We start from the raw sequence: 21,666 nt of genomic DNA on the forward strand, positions 1-21,666 counted from the left end.
CTGGTCTACACAGTGAGTTCAAGCTCCCCTGAAATAATTAGCGAGAACTTGTTTCAAAAAACAAGAGAGGCCGGGGATTTACCTCAGTGGTGCTGCCGCCACCCTCGCAAGCAAGAGGTCTTGAGTTCAATCCCTGGTACAAACAAACAAAAAAACCAAAACAAAATCACCAAGCAATACATTTCTAAATAATCCGTAAGCCCAGGAGGAAACCTCAAGAGAAGATAGAAGATATTTTGATCTGAACAAAAATGAACACACAACATGGCAAAATTTGTCAGATGCAGCTAAATCATGCTTTGATAGAAACTTGTAGCACGAAGTCCTTATATTGGAACAAAAAACTTAATCTAATCTTCAACTGAATGCCTTTAGAAACTGGAGAGAGCAAAATAACCCTAAAGCAAGAAGAAAAGTCTGTAGTAAGGAGCAGAAGCCACTGAAATTAACAGAAACACAATAGATTAAAAAATTGAAAAAAAAAAAAAAGAACAGAAAGCCTGATTCTTGGAAAAGAGCCATAAAATTGATGAGCTTCTGACAAGATGGTGAAGAAAAAAAAGAGAACATAAATTGCAGTACTAGGAACAAGAGAATAGCAATCACTGTAGCCCACACAGGTAAGGCTGCAAACAGTTCTGTGTGTTCAGCAACAACGGAGAATTAGTATCACTAATTCACCCCCAGAATTCACCCCCATTGAGGAGAGAGCTTGGGTCCTTCTATAACTGTTATAGAAATTTAAATCATTGTTTAAACTCTTTCAGGCAAGTAAATATCCAGGCCCGTTCATCTTGAACTCTCCTAGACATTTAAAGAAGAAATAATGTCAGTTTTACAGTTTCTTATAGAAAATAGAAGAGACAAGGGAGATCCCTGGTTCATAAAGGAGGCTGAAGCCGGGGGATGTAGTTCAGTGGTTCCACCGCCTCCCTTGCAAGGGCAAGGTCCTGGGTTCGATCCCTAGTACCAAAACCAAAACACATCAAAAAGAGGCTGGCATTACCTGGATCACCAAGAAAGCCAAACTGGGAACCCAGCTGCCTCATCAACATGCAGAATCTTTGCAGATGGAACCTCACGCTGCCTAAGACAGTGGTGGGGGCGGCTCCCTGCACGGATAGAAGCCCTTTTTCTGAGGTAGTGGACTGCATTAAAGGCGGAAAGAGGAAAGGAAGACCTTCACGTGCGTCTAGCAGCTGCCGCGGAACAAGCCTCCCACGAGATTCAGCGTCACGTGTGAGCAGATCTCCAGGCGCAGTGAAGCTAACCACACACGCCTGGGGAAGCCTTCCTCTCTGATGCCACGGTTCTCAACTTGGTTCTGCTCAGGCGAGACCGGAGACCGGAAGGACAGAGAGGCGCAACAGCTTTCAGTGTGGGCAGGCTCCCGGTCACAGCGCAGCCAGCTCTCCCCAGAACTCATCTCTGGATTCAATGCAATCAGGCAAAGTCCCGTGGAGTTTTATTGATTTATGTATCTATCTGCGCATTGAGCAAGTGATTGTAAAACACAGATGACGGGGCAGAGGGATTAGAAGAGTTGAAACAGTTTGGAAAAAGGACAGGGAAGTTGGAGGAATCAGACTGCACAGTTGGAAGGCGCTCCTGAAAGCTGTGTTAGTACGCCATGTTCCCGGGGAAGAGATTGGCAGAGATGAATGAAATAGTCCAGAAGCAAGTCACAGCTTGCATGTGACAGAAATAGAGACTTGGGCTCACTCAAGAATCTCTATGCCCTGGTGTACTATAGCTGTGTTTAAAGTCACTAACCTGGAAAAAACCCAGCTGTTCCGAACCAGGGCTATACCCATATGGTGGAATACTATGCAGCAAGGAAAGGAGCGGGCTGTACATATGCGTGCTGCAGCCTCAAAAGTCATATATTGGAGCTGCGGTGCGCTTGTGCATGCCTGTAATTCTAGCTACTCTGGAGACCGAGGCAGGAGGATTTCAAGTTCCAGCCCCGCCCGGGCAGCTTTGGTGAGAGACCCTGTCTCAGAGTAAAATTTTTTAAAAAGGCCAGGGGTGTAGCTCAGTGGTAGAGCACTTGCCTTACATGCATCAGGCCCTGGTTCAATCGAAGGACAAAAAGTGTTCTGGTTGTAAGTCTTCGGGTTTTGTTTGGACGACAGTCTCTAGAGACCAGACTGGTGCTGGGTGTGGCCACTGAGGGCTGGGCGGGGCTACCGTGGCGCCATCCTGGATCCCGCCTAGGGTTGGTTGCCTGCATTTGTGCCTGTGTTCAATCCCGTAGAACTACACGCAGAATGAAAAGTCAGTTTTATGTGTTAATTAAGCAGCTAAGTATATTGGGACTTATTAAATATATTGAAAATATATTTCTGCTTGGTTAAATTCCATTCTGGAATACCCCGTAAGATCTTCTGGGGTTTGAATGCCACAGCGGACCTTTTTTACCCTAGATTAATAACCCTAACACGCACTGGTGGCTCCGCGGCTCCAAGTTGGCCCCGTGTGTCCCTGATGCGGTTGGGCAGCGCGGCCTCACAGTCTCTTTGACTCTGTTGCAGGTGAAGCAGGCAGAGGCGGGGACAGTGCAGTTCCGGTTCTCGCTGAACCCCGAGGAGCTGCTGGAGACCCCCAAGCAGCGTGCAGAGGGCCCCCTGGCAGAGCAGCCCTGCAGGAAGCCACCCCAGTCCCCCTCAGGTGAGCGCGTGGCCTCTTCCTCAGGAGCAAGCTCAGGCCGGCGAGGTTGCTAGGCTACAGGTCACGGCTGCAGAGGGCCTGCATTCGGATCCGTCAGTCTTGGGACTCAGACGGTGCCATGCAGCCAGGCCTGGCATTCTCACCTGCTCTGCACAGTTGCGAAGACCACAGTGCTAGCTCAGGTTTTCACTGTGTGAAGTGCCTCCTGCCCACCTGGAAGCACTGTGTGTGCCCTGGGAACCTGGGACCAAGCAGGAGTCGCCATGGGGTGTGACAGAGGGACCATGATGGCGCTCAGGGTGGGGACAGACGCACAGGTGTGCGGGGTGAAGAGCTGTGGCTGGCGTCCCCCGGGCTTGGGGACCCCAGTGCAGGGCCTGTCCCTCCGGCTGAATGCATGGTGGCCGGAGACAGTGAAAGGAAGCCTTGGGGTCCCTCTTCCAGCTGAAGTAGGTGCCCAGCCTCAGCCACCACACTCACGCTGGCCTTCCTGCCAGGTCCAGATGGGCAGATGGGAAAGGGCAGTGCCGAGCTGTGGTGCCTCGGTCCAGGCAGGGTGTGCCTGCTTTTCTTGGCTGTGGTCCTGGTCCTGCCTTGGAGTAGCCCTAACTCTGTCCCTGAGGGTGATTTTCCTCAGGAGCTGAGATTGTACTTTGCGAAAACTGGTCTTGTTGAATTTAACTTCCTGGGGGCAGGAGCAGCTTGCTTCCTTCTTTAGCCTGGAGCTTGGTGTGTCCTGACCTCTGTTTTCTTGATATTTGGGGACTTTGCAGGATGACTGAAAATAGCCAGGTACCCAAAGTCAAGTTGACTGTGTTGGGACAAACCACATGGTAAGTCCCATCCTTCTTTTCATAGAAGCAGTACATCTGAAGACTAACTGTTTTGTCTTTTCCGTTCTTGGGTTTTACGAGGGGTGGATTGTTCTTTGTACCCAGTGTGAGCAGGGCTGGTGTGGGGCTCCCTCCCCGAAGTGTGGCCAGGTGGTCTGTGGGGGAATTTCCAGTTCCAATACAGTGTAAACTCCGCGAGTGCTAATTCCAGGATCTTTGTCAGCTTTGGCCCTGTTTTTAAGTTTTGTTTTAAGTTGGCACATGATGCTGCATCTCTGTGGGGTGCGGTGTGTGTTCCGACCCCCGCCCCCGCCCTGACGTAATCCGGGGTCAGGGAAGTCAGTGTCCGAGACCCCAGCCGTTGCTGTTTCTTTGTGGTGAGGATATTTGGATCCTGTCTCCCGTTCAATGCTGATAATTGTAGCCCCCTGTGGGTGGCAGCACCCCAGAACTGAGCTCGCCTATCTTACTCTCCTCTGGGGCCTGTCAGCACCCCTTGTGTTTTCTGGAATCTATTTCCTCCATGCTGCACATATTTTTTTTTTGAGATTTATTTTTAAAAATCAAAAACAGTTCATAGTGAACGATTGCCAAGGCACTTTTGAAGAAGGGAGGTTCATCTTTCTGGATTTGCAGACTTCACCATGAAGTCGCAGGGACAAGAACATCATGGAATCAATGCAGAAATTGGTACTTAGGGAGGGGGACCAAGTAGGGTACGGGAGACACTGCAGGAAGGTGTGTGTGAGTTCCTATTGCTGCTGTCACAGAGCACCTTGATCTCAGTGACTTCGGGCAGCGCTGCCTCGTTTTCTTATGGTTTTTGAAGTCAGAAGCCATAGTGGGGTCTCCGAGACTGGAATCCAGTTCTCCTCCCCAGGGCTGCGTGCCTGGCCTTCTCCGGCTTCTTGAGGCCGCTGCCTCCCCTCGCACTGCCTCTCCCCATGGGAGAGCTCACTGGCCTCTGCAGACCCCTTCCTGATGCACCCCTGCCTCACTTTGACCCACTGGGACTGCGGTGTGGGGAGCCCACCGCCCAAACCGGCCCCACTGAAGTCAGCAAGTGGGCCGGGAGCCTGTGTCCCTCGGCAGTGCAGGCAGCCACTGCATTCCAGAAGGTTCTGGGGACTCAGGTGCCGTGTCTTGGGGTGTGAGCGGTTGCTCTCTGCCTCGGGCACAATTGCTTGTCCATCACATCATGTGCGGACTGAAGTCCAGATACATTAAGAAAATAGGACTTTAGAAGTTTTAAATTTGGAATTAGATTAGAAAGAGGAAGGATTATAGAAAAAGTTCCTCCAGATCGATCCAAGGTAGATGAGGAAGGAAGAGAAATGAACATAGGATACGAAGAGAAAATTGGCAGCGAAGAAACTGAAACAGGTAGCAAATGCACGGCGTCAGTGGTGGTCAGGGAAGTGGGAAGAAAGAGAGAAATCACGTCAATCCCCCAGGCCCAGGCGTACAGGAGCATGCAGATGCAGGTGGAGGTGGGGTCTGGCCACTGTGTGTGTGTGTGTGTGTGTGTGTGTGTGTGCGCGCGCGCACGCGTGTGTGCGTGCGTGTGAGATGTTCGGCTCACACTGAAGCCCGGAGTGCCTGTCTGTGCACGGCCAGAGTAACCGCTTCATCTCTGCGTGGGGACCCGCATGGGGCTGCTCATGGAAACTTTGTGGTCACGGGTTCAGAGCGCCTCCCTGGCCCCAGGAGTGGATGAGTAGGAGCCAGGCATGATGGTGTGCACCCAGCACTCTGGGAGGCTGAAGCAGTGGTATTCCAAACCTGAGCCCAACCTGAGGAACTTAGCTAGACCCTGTCTGGAAATAAAAGGGAATAATAAAAAAGGGCCAGGGTGGAGCGCAGGGTGAAGGCACACAACTGAAAAGCTGATTTGTTCAGGCAGAGGGATGCTGCAGACCTGTGCGTGTCAGTGTGGATGAACCTTCGGGGCAGGACGTTGGACGCAGATGTGTTCTGAAAGGGGGTGCACGGCACGGGAGCAGCGAGGGACCTCAGGACAGCTGCCTGTGTGGCCTGCGTGTGGGGACTGGGAACTTGGTGCCTCTGGCACTCAGTTTTCCTCATCTGTAAAGTGGGGTGGGTGAGAGAGCTAATATGAAGGACAGAGGCTGAGCAATCTTAGGAAAAAGCTGGAGAATGTTCTGGTGAAATTGGGGAATATTTTATGACTTTGGGGCCAGGAGGGCTTTCTTGAGCAAGATGGACGAAACATAAACCAAGAAAGAAAAAACAAAAAAAATCCCCCTGAAAAATCCAATTCTGTGGGAATATAAAACTTTTATAGGAGAGAAGATTCTATGAAAAGAGAAGTCCTGAGGCTGACAGGCATTTGAAAAAACACATGATCAGAATTAGTTGAAAGAATTAGAAAGAAAAATTGTGAAGAGAGCTTGAAATCCTGAGAAGAAGGTGAATAGCAGGGAAGGGAGCAGGTGAAGGTGGGGAAGGCTGTGGGGACCTGGGAAGGGCAGCAGGGTGCTGGGAAGCCATCTTGGTGAAGGCTGGGCCACAGTGACGTCTCCCTCAGGACGGGTGTGGACCGTGGGGTGCTGTGCAGGGGGTGGGCGTGGGGTGCAGGTGGAGCCTCCCCGCCTTCTGCTCAGCCCCGCCGGAACTTCCCTAAGCACACAAAAGGTAAAGTGTACGGTGTTCCCCTGAAAATAAGCCCTAGCTGTTTGTTGCCATGGTGATGGACGTGCAGAGTTTTCCTCACTGTTCTCTTGCTCCGCGGCTTCTCTTGCTGAGGCAGGGATAGGCCGACTGGGGCTGGCGTCTTTGATCTCTAGTCTTCAAGGCCGTGAGGTCTTATTTTCAGGGCAACACGGTATTAAAGACAAAGAGATAGGGCTGGGGATTTAGCTCAGTGGTTCCGCCACCTACCTCACAAGCACAAGGTCCCAAGTTCGATTCCCGTTACCAAAAAAGAAACACCACCAAGGGATAAAGTAGGATGAGGAGGCAGAGTGATGTGTGGGGAGCTCTGCTGCTGCACCGTTTTTCTTGACTTCAGGGTTTCTGTTTGTACTTCAAGGTTCACCTGTGCAGAGGCCAGCAGTATGTTCCTGTCAGGGCCAAGTCGTCATGTTTTAGGCCGTGGTGAGGCAGTCTGTCACAGGCACTTGTCTCTGCTGGTATATGCCAGAAGCTGAAGAGGGTAGGAAAAGTGATGTCCTGGCTGTGTCCCAATACAACTTTATTTACACGCACAGTTTGATATGAGGGCCATGGTCTGCAGACCCCTGCTCTGTGGCGTTCTCCTTGTCTTTCTCAGGAGGTGGCCTCCATCTTCTCCTGGATTCTGAAATGGTCCAGAAACGTGGGCCCCCAGTCTTAAAGGTCGGGTAGAACTGGCCTGCGACACCACAAGGAACCTGCTACCTTTTGAAGGCAGTTTTTGGCAACCATTTAATTTCATCTTATGGTTTTGGTCTGTTTACATTTTTACCCCATCTTATGTTCCTGTCAAGAAATGGCCCACTTTATCTTATTTTCAGAGATGCTGTGAGGGAGTCCTGTCCAGTTCTAAACTTCTGATCTGTGCCTGTGACTCTCTTCCTTTCCGGTGCCTTCCTGAGAGTGGAACTGCTTCCTTTCCGGGCAGCTGACCCCAGGGTGACCGCCTCACTGGTCTAATCTTGGAGAACCAGCTCAGATTTGCTTCTTGGTTCTGTTGTTCTTTAAAACTAATCTTATCTTTTTTTTTTTTTGGTACTGGAAATCGAACTCAGGACCTTTCACTTGCAAGGCAGGCGCAGTGCCACTGAGCTAAATTCCCAGCTCTCAAATCTTATCTTTATTTCTGATTAATTTTGATTTTATGTGCATCTGTTTTTAATTCCATCCTCTCAGTTTCTTCAAATTTTAAAAAAGTTAAATGTTTAAATTATTTTCGTTTTGTTCAACAATAAAGCATTTAAGGTTTTGCCATTCTTAAGTATAGCTTCAACCCTATTTCATAGGTCTTGATTTACTTATAGTGTTGTTATTTCCTAAATTATTGGTTCCAATTTGTGTTTCGTTTTTGTATGTATTACTGGGGATTGCACTCAGTATGCTGCCTCCTGTGGGACTACATCCCCAGCCATGTTTCTTTTTTACTTAGAATTTTGAAGTAGTTTAAAATAGACCCACATTAAAACAATAGTTGTCTGTTAAACTTTTTTGGCCTTTTCTTATAGAAACATCTACTGAGCTTTAAAGCCCAGCCTAAGGGTTTTATATATGGAAAAGCTTTCATTTTGGCTTCCCACAGCCCTTTGCTATTTATTTTATATAGCAGTGTTTTGTCTGCATTTCTTCTTGGAGTGTATTGGTCAGCTTTACTAAGTAACAAGTAACCCGCCCCCAAGCTCAGTGGTTTGAAGCAGAACAGTTTAGCTCTTACCCTGGATGCACATCAGCTGCAGGTGAAAGTGAGTCCGCTCCTCCTGGACACAGTGGCAGTAGTTCCCTTTTGAGTGCTGCTTGTCACAGAAAGAGTGGGAGGCTCAGGAGGACCTTGTCCCAGCAGGGGAGGTCTGGCCTGGGAGTGATGTTGCTGCTTCTCTTCCTTGCTGGCTGCAAGTATCCACATGTCCCCTCAGGCACAGGGGACTGGGAGGTGTCCCTGCTCCATGGAGAAGGGGGAGAGGCAGGCATCTATCTTTTGGGCCCTAGACTACTGTGGGTGCGGCTGTCTAGGGGCGCTATGCCTTACTCACCTGCACCCTGCCCCGCTGAAGTCCTGGCCTGTCGCGAGGCACTGTAGAAATGAATCAGTCAGCACTGTTTTCATGTGCAAGGATGAGAACCTCACCTCGGAACAGCTTGAACGAGAGGAGGAGTCTGGCCCGTGTGACAGAGGCCCGGAAGCAGAGCTGACATCAGGGTCAGGTGTGGTGGCTCCAGCCCCTCACCAGGTGTCAGACGGACTCCATCTGTCTGTCTGCCTCTCCTGGGGACCTGGCCCCCACCCTTCCAGCTCTCCTTTCTTCAGAGCTGACTTCTGGCAGTTCCCGCTGTGCTGACCCCAGGGCTCCCGGGAGTCCCTGGGCCTTGGGAATCCTGACAGCTGGTTTGCTCAGGTGGCCCAGCCGAGTGAGTCTTGCATACGAGCTCCTTGTTCTGCCGTGTCCCTGCCTTTCCCCTGGGACAGCAGATGGGGACAGGGATGGGTGTGGGCCTTGTGGATCCTGGCTGTTGCTTCTCGGGCAGGGCTGGTGGGATGGTGACTCTGAACTCTGCTAATCTTTTGCTACTGCCTTTCGGTTCTGATGCTGCTCTGCTTCCTGCCCCATCTGAGGACAGAGACCTTCGAGCAGCAGCTGCTGTCTGGATGGGGTGGAAGGGTGACTTCAGCAGCCAGATGTGTGGGGCTGGCAATGGAGCGGCCAGGAGCGGGTCCCCCAGAGCCCATCGCTGCCCGAGGGTGCCATTGCCCACAGGGCGCACCCCACAGCAGTCTGACTGGAGACACAGAGCTCTGGGCTGTGAGGTCTGCACCAGAAGCTGTCTTGTCATCTCCCTGGCAGGGAGGAGCCTATCGGGGTAGTAATTGAACTGTTGAGCGAAGGTAGCATGGGAGGGCACCGCCGTGTGACCTGATTCCATTTGGCTTATTTAATTTGGATTTATGGCTGCATTCATGTCATGCTAATATGATTGCCTCCAGCCCAGGCTCCAGACGTTTGAAGACATTGCCTCTCAAGGCCCAGTATAAGAGACTTTTAAATACCCACTAGTGTTTAACTTATGATGGAAACTTTTCATACTTCAATATTTTAACGACTTATACGGCTCCTGTGGAAATCTTAATGATATGTGGCTGTCACTTTAGGTGAGGTACTTTGGCTTTGTGTTATGAATAATCCTTTTATTTTTCCTATAAAATTGTCAGGGAGCAGGGGTTTATTCATCACCCATGCGAGAGAGCATCACAGAGCCACTAGAGGGCACTCTGTCTTTATTTTTTGTGACTCAGAATTTCCTTGACCCACATTTTGCTTTTCGAGGTGCCAGAATCTGGGATTGTTTGCTTACTAGACTTGAAAACGTCCTGCAGCAGGGGTCATTGCAAACATGTGACCTTGGTGTTTCCCAGGACGTGTGGGGTTGCATCCACGCCACACTGTCCTTAATTCTTTGGAGCATGCCCTCGACAGGCCGCTGCCTGGTAGCCCCTGGAGAATCAGTCCACTGTGCAGCAGTGAAGGAGTTAGAGCCCACAGAGTTGCTTTCTGTTCAGCCTCTCACAGAGGAGTGTGAGTGAGCATGCAGATGAGAAGGTGCATTTTGCTGGAGAATGCTTGCGAGTGTGGTTCAGGGCACAGCTTTGATGTGGGTCAGGGGCTTCTGACCCTGGCCCTGCGGGGACCCAGCGCAGGCTCTGGGCAGCCACCCTGGGGCCTCTGTTCTTGGATTCAGCCTGGAGACCACGCCCACTCCATTATGAGGTCTCCTTTTATTCCTTATTAGATTTTGCCTATTTCCCCATTCCTGTGATCAAAGTCTTAGGAAGAATGAGGTTTTACCCACAAATAGGAATAAAGGCCTTTCAAATGGGTTTGCCTTATGAATGGTTAGTGTCTGGAGTGCCATTAGCTACTGATTCATCCTTTCACGGTCTGTAGACAGGAAACTGTCTTTGGCCACCACCTTTCCTGAGGTCCCATTGACTACACCTGTCCTGGCAGTGGCTCCTCCTCCCCTCCCTCTGCCTCGCTGCCCTGCCTGGTAGTCCCTTTCCCTGACTCTGCTTAGCTGCTGCAGGTTGCCTAGGCATTGGCCTCCTTCTGCCACCTCTGCTTGGGACTGTGGTCCTCCCCTCTGGAAACTGACCCTCCAGCCAAGCATGGACAGGGCACTATGGCCCCTGAACGCGCCCTCATCCTGCTGTGTCCTCAGGACCTTCAGTGGGAAGATGCTGGGGACCCTGTCCATGGTTCCCCTCTCTGCCCTGAGTCCTGGTGTTTGAGGGAGCGGAGAGCACCACCTAGTCCTGTTAGCTGTCGGTGTGTCTTCACAGTATATCTCAGTGCGGTGGGTGATGAGATGTTTTTCAGATAAATGGATCAGTGACATAGAAAAGCAAAGGTGGTAAAAATGCTGTCCTTTCTTCCCCCTTATTTCTGTTTTTCCTTTTTTTAAATGGCATGTAACTTGCATACTGAGAAGTGCACCTCTGGTGGGGACAAGTGGCTGCTCAGTGACACCTGCTGCAGGTGACAGACACCGAGCCCCGCTCCCCAGGGCCCCTGGAGTTGCTAAGCAGAATGGGGAGGTGATACTGGAGGTGAGAGGTCTCATTGCCCCAGTGCCCACCCCTGTCTGCCACCAAGTGGGGTAACTGTGACCGAGAAGCAAAGCCCAGTGCACACGCGGTTTGGGGACAGCCACCAGGAGAGGTGCTGGCATGACGAGAACCTCCTGTGTGTCTGTCTGCGCTCCCAGTGCTGTTCACTCCAGTGCACACAGTCGGGGCTCCCTTGGCCTCACTTGGCTCAGGTGCCTTCTGCAGAACCCTCACCCCGCGAGGCGCATCCCCACTCCCTGTCTCTGGCCATCAGCAGTGGGATCTTGGGAGCCGTGGACTGAATCTCTTCGTGTGGCCTGGGCTGCTTGGCACAGCTGTGGAAAGTGCAGCTTGGGGTCTCCACATGCAAATGCCAAGAGCACAGCTGAACACAGAGCCTGTGCCCGGCCAGGCACCCAGGGAGGAGCCACCTTCAGGGCTCACTGGGGGAGAAGGGGTCATGGGGACGGGGCTGGCTCTGGGCCTCACTGCCGAGCCTCCCTGGCTAGTGTCACAGTACAGCCAGTCTGGGGGATGTCACGGTGAATGTGACAGTGACTGCAGTCCTGAAAGCAGGTGCATTTTGTGTCCCACAGCTGAGGCTGAGGCAGTGCTGAGTGTGTGACTGCTCCCTTTCTGTGGTGGCTGTGGGATCCCACGATGCCCAGTGCTTGATAACTTGCACTTTCCCTGGAGACCCGCCTGGGCTGGGTCCCACTCAGCTCCTCGTTCTTCTCAGTTCTGCTCTCCTGGGGGCTGCCTGGGCATCTTTCGTGTCCTGCACATCAGCCAGGATGTGCCATGGTGGCAGAAACCAGGCTTCCTTTCTAGATACACCTGTCCCACCGGAAGTGTCGTGGGTGCCCCTGGGCAGGAAGCAGCAGCTCATCCAACGCCACTGGCCACCACATCCACATTAAGACAAAAAGATTTGAAGCCTGGTGATGGTGTGGTCTTGATGGATTTCCTCGGCCCTTACTTCCCGGGGATGTGGCTGTGGGTCTGCTGGGCCTGGCTCACAGCATGTGTCATAAACCATCTGCCAGGGCCTCTTTTAGGCTATTTGGCTCTCTTGGAAAGTAAAAGTGCACACCAAGTCACCACGGAAAGAATTATGTGGAGAAGCATGGCACAGTACTCAGCTTTGAGAACCCTGAAAGTGTGCGTCAGTGCTTGCAATATGCCTCAGTTCCTCGGGGTCCCCAGCTTTGAGCCTGTGGGGGACGCATGAGCCTTCTAATGTGCCCTGATGCTGAGGTGTCCCCAGTGTCTCCTGGCTGGGAAGATGCAGCAGGCCTGGTTCCTAAGTGCAGCTTTCTCTTGGTGGAGGATAATAGAGCCATTTCCTACAATTTTCCTCCTTACCAGCATCAGCCTGCCGAGTTCTCCGAGTCCTCATTTGGGGCAGAGCAAAGCCAAACTCCAGTGGTAGCTTTCCTGTTTCGTGTCCTTCGCTGTTCAGGAGGGCGGGCACTGGGCTGCGTGCAGGGCCCTGATGTCTGCGGAAGGTGAAGGAGCCCAGGAGCTGGGAGTGGCTCAGAGGTGGCCCTGTCCCGGGCAGTGGTGCTCCCGGGTGAGTCTGCTGGTCCCCCCAAGGAGGGCATCTTGTGTCTGGAAGCTGGGTCTTCCTATGGGGTGTTCAGAGTTCCTGGGAAGCGCTGTGGCCTGGCCCTTCCCTGGAGGTGCTGGACCCTGAGCTGCAGGCCCGAGTGGGTGGGTCACCCGAGGTGGGGGAGCCCTGCCTAGTCTGGCCCGCTGTGCCTCAGGCAGACTCTGGGAGCAGCTGGAGAGGTCTGGGCAAGTGTCCCCGATGGGCAGGGTGCTGTGTGGGGCTGGCTCCGCCTCTGAAAGTGGCCTTTGTTGTGGTTGTTTTTGTTTTGCTGTGGTCTGAAGAGGCCGCACTGTGCATGCTATGGAGAGCTGCAGATTCGAGGACAGAGAGTTAGTCCCATCTGTGCTTTGGCCGTGGGCTGTAGGCTGTGGGCCGTTGGGGATTCCAGGGGCAGCGAGAGACCCACTTACCTGACACTGATGGCAGGAGAGGCTGTGGGAAGGGACAGTGACTGCTGTGTGGGGGTGAGAGGAGGCCGGGCATGCCTGAGCAGAGAGTCCGGTTTCCTGAGAGGTCCAGGTGATGGTGAAAGCCCAGGGGTGGGGTCCGTCCACAGTGACAGGGTGGGACCTGAGGCCTGGGGCAGAGGCTGTGCTCCTAGGGTGCCAGGCTGGTCAGGAGCCTCTGGCAGGTGCCTGGGGCTCACATCATTTGTGGGCCATACCCGGCCTGTCTGGCTGGGCAGCCCCCACTGTGGACAGGAAGGGGTGATGGTGGCAGGTACGAAGTGACCGTAGATGGATGGATTTTCAGACAGACCCAGGCAGCCCTCCTCAGGCCTTTGAGCACCGAGCCTGGGGCGGGCTCCCTCCCACATCTCACCTCCTGTGCCTCCCTCCAGTGAGGGTTTTGTGCTGAGCAGGTTGCAGGCTGGGTGGGGAAGGGCGTTGGGCCTGGTGTCCTGGAGCTCAGGTTTCTTGGGCTTCCCAAGGCTGATGCGCCTTGTGCTTTCTTCCCAGGCCCATCAGCACCTGCACCCCAGGGTCTCACTGCCACCCAGGACTCGCCCAGGGGACCAGGGGTAAGTCTGGGCCCTGTGGGGCCCATTTCTCAATTCCAGCAGCAGCACCCGGGAGCCCTGGGTGCGAGGACTCTTGTCTCCTACAGAGTGGTTGTCCCCGCTGTGGGGTCCCCCAGCTTGGGGCTGGGGCAGGGGAGGGAGGGAGTGCAACAGGCTGCTGGGGCCCCGGCCGGGGATACACTGCCTCACTGCTGCCAGGCCTCATGTTGCTGCTTACCCATGCCCACTTTGCCCCCTTGGCCTGTGCCAGCCCTGGCAGGAAACGCCTCTACTCCCTGGTGACCATGGTGGCTGAGCCCCTCAGGACCTCTCTCTGGAGAGGACACCCGGTGTGGTCCCCTTCCCTCTCCCAGCCACTCTGCCCAACCGCAGTGAGTGAGAGACACATAGGCAGTAGATGGTGCTGTTGGATGCAGGGCACCCCACTGGCCTGGAATTTCCTGGTGGGGCCAGAGCTCTTCCTGGCTAGGTGAGCTGAGCTGCCCTTGTGCCCGCCTGTGCCCTGCTGGCTTCTGTTTCCTGGTTTTGAGAGGTCAGAGCTGGCCTGGCGACTTTGAGAAGTCACAGTCCATTAGCCTTGGCTGTGGCCACAGACCCACACAGCTTGGAAGCTGGGTTCTCGACCAACATTGTGTCTGTTCAGAGGTGCAGGTCATGGGCCCCCTGGCCTCCCTGCTGGCCTGTCTCTCTGCTGTGGTTTCTATGTCTTCCAAAGTGCTCAAAGGCTGCAAACCGGAAAGGCACACATTTATGGGGTATTGTCTTTCTGTTTTTCTTTTTTTGCAGTACTGGGGATTGAACCCAGGGCTTCCACACTCAACTGCAGCCATAGACACACCCCCCTTTGTAATTGTTTTGGGTACTGGGAATTGAACTCAGGACCTTGTGCTTGCCAGTGTCACTCAGCCACTCAGCCTTGAGTGCTAGAGCTGAGCCAAACCCCTCGCCCTTCCATAGTCCTTTTTGAGACACAATCTTGCCCACTTGCCAAGTTACCCAAGCTGGGCTTGAAACTGTGACTCTCCTGCCTCAGCCTCCTGAGGTGGGGGGATTACAGGCATGTGCCATTATTCCGGCTTTAACAGTTTTTATTTCTTATGGCCATAAGAGGTATTACCGCCTCTTTCTCTTTCTCCACCAGTTACTAGGAATTGAACTTAGAACTTTTGCACTGAGCTCAGTCTTCCTCGGGGGCAGCTGATGGGGGGCATCCCAGGGGCAGCATGTCCTGGGAATAAATTAATACCGAAAGATGTTGATGGGACAGAAAGGGCACGAGTCCTTCTCAACACACAGTTAAACTGTAGATGGGGCCCCCCGCCAGTGTGTCTAGCTAGATGCAGCTCTGGTCTCCAAATGCCCAGTGGAGGGTGGTGCCCACCCCGCCATGCCAGCCTTTCTATAGCGGGATCCATTTCCCAGTCCAAGTATGAGTGAAGAGCGATGATCTGAGGCTGTGGGTGATGCGGTGGTGCGATGGGGCCTCCTCCCCCAGCTCTCTGTCTCCGGAGCTAGGTGGACACCAGAGGGGTCACTGCCCTGGTAGGGAGGCTCCCTGGGCCTGGGGGACGCAGGTGGATGGAATCTGCAGTGATAGAGGTGAATCCCAGAGGGCCCAGGACCGTCCCGCCCTGCCATCACGATGCTTCCCTTCTCCACTTGCTTCTCTGTCCAGTTGTAGTCCAGGCGCCATCGCAGAAGCACACCTGTCCAGAACCGCTGCTGATGACCAGGTGCCCTGTGTGGCTGGGTCCCATGCTGACCCCCGGCCTGTGTGTGTGAATGTGAGCTGACCAGAGAGAGCTGTAGTGCCTCACCCGAGCTCTCTGCCTTCCAGTTGTCCCTGTCCCAGCTGGCGGCTTCCCCACCATCCCCGGCTCAGCGTCACTCAGCCACGGTGAGTCCACAGCCATTGGACTGTTCCCAGCCTGGACAGTAAGTGTTCCTGTCCCCCCACCCCTGCCACACAGTGGCTCCACCCCACGACTGCTGTGTGGGAGCCTGGGGTCTCCCAGCCTCCGTTAGATGACAGAGACTTCGGGGGCCTCTGCGCTCTGGGCTTTGGGGACAGGGTGGGCTGGGGTGGCATGCTGTGCACCTTCAGGCTATGGACCTTTGCCACCGTTTTTTCTCAGACACCAAGGAAGAGTGTGGCATTTTCACTCTTGCCATAAGGCTTGGCTTAGCCTCTCTCTTCTTGATGCAGCAAAGTTAGTGCGCCGTGGGTGTCTGCACTGGATGAGGGAGGCATCGCTGTGGCTGTGAGGGGCTGAGTCCAACCTGCGGCACCCTGACCTCTGCTAGCAGGGGAGAGCGGTGGGGGGGGGCTCTTCGGGCTTCAGTGGAGCCCGCATTCCACCTGCCCTGGGGATTCACCAGCAGCTTAGGCTGGAAGGCTGCTGCCTGCAGCATCTCTAGTCTCACCCTGCGAGGGGCTGAGGACAAACGGTTCTTTTAATTACTCATTTGAGAACATGCACCTGCTGTGGACCCATTGATGAAGGGCCTTCCACCTGGATGGTTGCCCTGGGGCATACGTGGGGTGACACTTGTAGCCCAGCTCTGGATTCCTGACACCTGCCTTTGCCTCAGGGCATTTGGAGACCAGAGCTGCATCTAGACACACTGGCCGGGGGCCCCATCCACAGTTTAACTGTGTGTTGAGAAGGACTCGTGCCCTTTCTGTCCCATCAACATCTTTCTGTATTAATTTACCGCCTTGGGTGTCAGCTGTCTCTCATGGTGCTGATCTGTTCATCAAATCGATGGTTCTTTCCTTCATTGTATTTTTTTTTGAACTAACAAATCGGGTCACCACGTGAAATAAAGGATGTCCGTGAACTTGGAATTTCAGATAAAAACAGATGATTGTTCAGCATAAGCATGTCCCAAGCACAGCGTGGGCCACACCGGTGCCAAAATGATTGCAATTGCACTGTACCGGAGCTCCTGTACCTTCAGCAGCCGAAGCTGCCACCTACAGCTTGGCAGCGACTCCCCTCTGATCAGAGCATCCTTGGGAGGTCTCAGCTGGGGTCCTCGGTGGCCTCACCCCGAGGCCCTCGTTTTGTTCAGGAGGACTTCTCGCTGGAGGGCAGGATCTCTCACCTGGAAGCCAACCTGAGCCGGACCCCTGCCGTCCTGGAAGCCTCTGTCGCGGAACACTTGCAGGAGCTGCCATTCACCCCACTGCACGCCCCCATTGTGGCAGGAACCCAGAGCAGGAGGTGAGGGTGGCGGGGAGGATGGGTCCAGGCGCAGGCCGGTGTCTCCTCTCACAGACTCTGGCTCTCTGGCTGGCTGTCTGCGGAGGGGTCCTGGATCGTCTCGCGTCTCTGTCTCCCTCTTGTGGGAGGCTGGCTGAGGAGTCTTCCCGTCTCAGCTCCGGAGGCCAGCTCTCGAGGGCCACCATGGCTGTCCTGCAGTCCTCCGGCTTCCCGGAGATTCTCGATGCCTGTAAGCAGCCTGTGGAAACTGTCAGCCCCGCACAGCCCATTCAGTTCAACCCTCAGAAGGAAGAGTCGGATCATCTGCAGAGCAACGAGGTGGTGCTGCACTTCCTGGCCTTCAGCAGGTACAGTCAGCATTTCCGGTCTGCGCCCCTCTGGGGTACCACACTGAGGAGCGCAGGTGTGGGTCTGTCCTGGGGTACTATGTTCAGGTGCTGCTGAATTAAGCAGTGCAGTCTGGCTGTTAATTTAATCCATTAGTTCTTTTACATTTTAAAAATTGATACATAATAGTTGTAGATATCTGTGGGGTACGTCATGGAAATGCAACACACATGTACGCTGTGTGGTGATCATACTGGCCATCATCATTTCCCTCCCCTCAAGCCTTTATTGCTTTTGTGTGCGGGGGACCTGGAAACCGCCATTTGACTTAAGTTCATTTTGGCGGGGACCCACTCAGCAGCATTCCCAGTGCCAAGAAGCCTGTTCTGCTCAATGTTCTGTCCTTAATTAAAATGTGGACAGCGTTTCCCTGCTGTCTGCCCACCGGCTCACCACGAGCACCCCTTCCCTGTAGCCCCACAAGCACGCGCCACTCCCTTGAAGCCCTGCTGTGGATGCTTGATTAATTCAGAGCTGTTGTTGGATTCAGAGTGGCCCAGGACTACCGAGGAACACCGTGGCCAAAGACTGTGTATTTCACCTTCCAGTTCTACCGCTTCCCACCCGCGACCACGCCGCGCTTGCAGCTGGTCCAGCTGGACAGGGCTGCACAGCCCGGCTGTGGCTCCCTGTCCCACCTCCTCGCTCCCATCAGTAAAGATGGCTCCTTTGATGCAGGTAAGCTCTTGTGCAAGGGTGAGTGTGAGAAAGCTTTGTGTTGCCACGTGTATAGGATTCGAGAGAAAGGGGTCCCAGCCAGCGTACCAGGCACCCCGCCTATCACCCCGCTGCATCCAGGCTTACTTCAAGGCAGATTCCAGACGCTGTCTTTTTGTTTGTAGCTATCTCCTTATGAGCCCCTTATGAGCCTTTTTGAAAAACCTGACCTCAGTGTTAGCCCATAAAGAAACAGACGATAATTCCCTAATAGCACCAAGTGTGTACGTAGCAAATGGTAACACTTACCCAGTAAATTATCAGCTTTTGAAAATGATTTCAAAACTCTGGAGCCCACATTGTGATGGTGCGGAACCCTTAGCCTGGCCCTGTGCCAGGTTTCTGCGGTGACTGACACCAGCCCCAGTCTCTGTTTTCTCTTTAATTTCTTTGTTGACGAAGCCACATGTTATGGCTGTGTCTAGACGTCTCTGGTCATAGTGGGGCTTTTTCAGAGGTGGCTACATCTAGGGCGTGTGACACTGGGACTGATTCAGGGTGCATTGCTGGGCTCAAGGGCACTAGGGCTATGGGTGTGAGTGCTGCCTGCCCTCAGTGGTCTGGATAAGACAGAAGGGGCAGAGAGATGCTGTTGAGGGCCCTTGTTGCTTTTGATACCTTGTGCTCACTGTGAGCTATTTCTCCTTTGCCTGGAGCCAACCAACTATGGACTGAAACCACTACAAACTGTGAGCCAAAGAGACTTTTCCTTCTTTAACTTGGGGTGTCAGGTATTTTGTCTGAGCAATGAGAAAAGTCACTAAGACACCATGTTACTGGCTGAGCCACCATCATCCATTTTGTTTGTGTCTCTGACAGTGACCCGAAGGGTGATCCTTCGTTACCTCTTTTCCTGTGAACTGGGAGTAAAATCTGCATGTGTGATCAGATGCATGCTTTTTGGTTTTGGCAAGAATTCTTTGTAGCCAGTGGCATAGACACTGTCTTTGCAGCACCGTGGCGTCTGCTTACTGCTCTCCGTGCTGCCCCTGGTGCTGTCATGGATACGGATCACTGCAGAGCGGATGTCCTACTTAGGACACCTCCGAGTGGTGGTCAGAAGCCTCCACAGCCGGAACTTCCCTGGCTCCGCTGTTGGGCCACCTTGAGGAGCGCAGCAAAGGCAGGATAGCATTATGACCTGGCTCCCTGATGTCCCCCAAGAGCGGGGCTAAAGGTTTTTCCCCCTTCTGGCTTCATTTTAAACCACTGGCTTTAAATCACAGTAGATAAAAACATACCTGAGAAGTTATTTTTATGGAAAGTTTTTCTGTCTTTGGTCAGTAACAGGGCTTGTCAGGACCGCAGCTAGGATCTGAACAGTGCCTGCCTCTTGAGGTAGACAGTGAAAAGTGAGAAAAGTTTGTGTTCAGATACTGACCCCAAAGGAAGGATTTGGCATTGACATCAGATAAAAGAGGCAGAAAGTACCAGGTAGAGTGGCAAATGCCTGTAATTGGAGCTACTCAGAAAGCTGAGGCAAGAGGGTCATAGGTTTGAGGCAAATCTGGGCAGTATAGTGAGATTCTGGCTCAAAACAAAAAGAAACAAGGAAACGGAGCCTTTGCAAATGGAAAAGGGACTAAGAGATGGGGGGAGGAGGAAGGAAGGGGAGAAGGGGATGTAAAAGGAATTGAGATGAATTATGTGTGTGTAACAACTTCCCACAAGGAATGTATTCATTACAAACTGCAAATATGTACCAATACAAATAAAAATTTCTTAAAATTCCAAAAAAAGAAAAAAAAAAGAGGCCAAGGACATAGCTTAGTTGTAGGGTGTTTGTCTGGCTTGTGCAAGGCCCTGGGTTCAATCCCTGGCACCAGGGGCAAAAAGACAGAAGGCAAATATAGTGCCGGAGGTAAAGGAGGCTAATAAATAACCGAGAGAATAACTTATGGGGATCATAATTCTGAGTCCGTGAGCTAACATGACCTCAAGACAGAGTGGAGGAATGGATGGACTTGTAAGTAGAAATTGACAAAGCTACAATCACAGGGTGATTTTGACATGCTTTTCTCAGTAAAAATAGATTAAAAAAATTAATGAAGATGTTATAAAACACGAGAACTTGTATATCCAATATTTCCAAGTGTGCCTTGCAACATGAAAAAACCGATCATTTATATGTTTTAAACTACCAATCAGGTACTCCCTCTACCAAGACAAGTGATATCAGAGAACTGAATCTAATTTTATAGCATTCTCTGACCATAATGCCCCAACATCAGAAATCTGTCACTCCCTCCCTCACAGATGGATATAACTGCTATTTTTCTTTTCATTTAAAATATACTTCTGTGCCAAGGAAAGTGGCATACATTAAGTCCTGTGGCTCCATATCCAGCATCCAGGCACACAGGGGGGGTGATTGTGGGTTCCAGAGGGTGTGGGTGGCCCTGGTTCTATGGGGTTGCCCAGTTGCAGCTCGTACTGCCTCTCTCTTGGGCTGGGCTCCTCTCATGCTTGCAGCCATTCCACATTCCTGCTGTCTCTGACTTCTTGGGATCTCTACTGTACCTTGGTTTCATTCCCACAGCTTGACATACCCACCTCTTGGGTATACTGTTGGGCCTCCCAGGCCTTATTTTGAAATCTGGATGGAAGCCTCCCTGACCCCTAGCTCTTGCATTTTGCATGCCTGAAGAAATAGCGCCATGTGGATGATGCCCCTTGAATAGCCTTTGAGCACTTGGATGGCTGAACAGAGTACATTGAGACCCAGGATACCAATTCCAGAGGCCCTTCTCCAATGAAGGGCTCAGGGGCTGTCTCCCAAATGAAAGGTTTACACTGTTGCACCCTTGAATCTATGCTCAGTGGGGTCTTCTTGCTGACTCCTGTGATATCCTCAAGGCATCTTTCTTCTTGTCCCAGTTTCAAGTACTTGATGTCTATTAAATGACACTAATCTCTTCAGCAGCTCCACCTCCTTTGGTCTCAATTTTACATGTGGTTCTTTTGGGGCCAAAATTTAAGTTTTTCAAGCAGTTCTGCTCTTTTTCATTCTAATTCTTACTATAAATCTGAATGAAAGCAGCTAGTGATATCCATGCCACTGCCTAAATGTTGGGCTGCCTTGAAATTCCCTTGATCAGATCATTTAGTCCATATCCCTTTAAATTCAGTCTTCTACAGACTCCCAGGACATGCACAAAAATGCAGGGAATTTTTTCCCCAGAGTAGAATATACATGGCCTGTATTCGGATTTCCAGTACAGTTTAAACTGTTCCAAATTGACACCTCCTGACCTGGCCTTTACTGCCCACATTCTTATCAGCATTCTAATTAGATTTCCTACCAGAATCACCCTTCAAGCTCAGCTTACAGCATTCTAGGACTTCTCTAGCCAGCATCTTCAAGCCTTTCCAAATTTCTCCTGTGAACCAGTTCTAAAGGCTTCTGAATCACATGGTCAAGTGTGGTAGCAGAACCCACTTTTCTAGTACTAATTTTGTGTATTAGTTTTCTTATTGCTGGTACAAAATACCTGACACCTGTAGCTTCAAAGAGAAGAGGTTTGCTTTGGCTCATGGTTTCAGAAGTTTCTGTCCATGGCTGGCTGGCTTCAAGGCAAGAACACATGGTGGAAGGGCATGGCAGAACCAAACTGCTCTCTTCTTGATAGCAGGGAAGGAAAAAGCACAGGATAAGAGGACCAGAGGGGAAGGAGCCATGGGTCAGATATGAACCCCAGAATCATACCTCCACGATGCACCCAGTTACACTGAGAAGTAAGCTTTACTAATCCTGTAGGTGGCTCCCAAGCTAGTTAAGTTGACAGCCCAGCTTAAGTGTTTCAGGTACTTATAGGGAGGTCACAATTTTGAATGGGATGTAGAAGAAGCAAGTATCCTTTAAGAGACTGATTCAACCCAAGAAGTTTGGGAGAAGAAAACAGAGCAAA

The 21,666-nt window shown here is 52.1% G+C and overlaps 1 protein-coding gene across 14 annotated transcripts in view; it reads left to right on the forward strand.

Moving 5' to 3' along the window:
• Window positions 1–21,666, forward strand: part of Nphp4 (nephrocystin 4) — a 97,896-nt gene that overhangs the window by 52,949 nt on the left and 23,281 nt on the right. For 8 of the 14 annotated variants that reach the window (XM_010627835.2, XM_010627836.2, XM_010627840.2 and 5 more), the window contains 6 exons: window positions 2,535–2,670; window positions 13,366–13,427; window positions 15,265–15,324; window positions 16,503–16,654; window positions 16,810–17,001; window positions 17,532–17,719. In XM_010627835.2, the coding sequence (XP_010626137.1) occupies window positions 2,535–2,670; window positions 13,366–13,427; window positions 15,265–15,324; window positions 16,503–16,654; window positions 16,810–17,001; window positions 17,532–17,719 (790 nt within the window). Of the gene's footprint in view, window positions 1–2,534; window positions 2,671–3,443; window positions 3,504–12,689; window positions 12,736–12,810; window positions 12,926–13,365; window positions 13,428–15,102; window positions 15,161–15,264; window positions 15,363–16,502; window positions 16,655–16,809; window positions 17,002–17,531; window positions 17,720–21,666 lie in introns of those variants that run through there. The other 6 variants (XM_010627846.2, XM_010627848.3, XM_010627847.2 and 3 more) reach the window with 6 other exon arrangements.

Source organism: Fukomys damarensis, unplaced genomic scaffold, assembly GCF_012274545.1.
Source record: "Fukomys damarensis isolate Sample0158 unplaced genomic scaffold, DMR_v1.0_HiC HiC_scaffold_23, whole genome shotgun sequence".
NCBI lineage: Eukaryota > Metazoa > Chordata > Mammalia > Rodentia > Bathyergidae > Fukomys > Fukomys damarensis.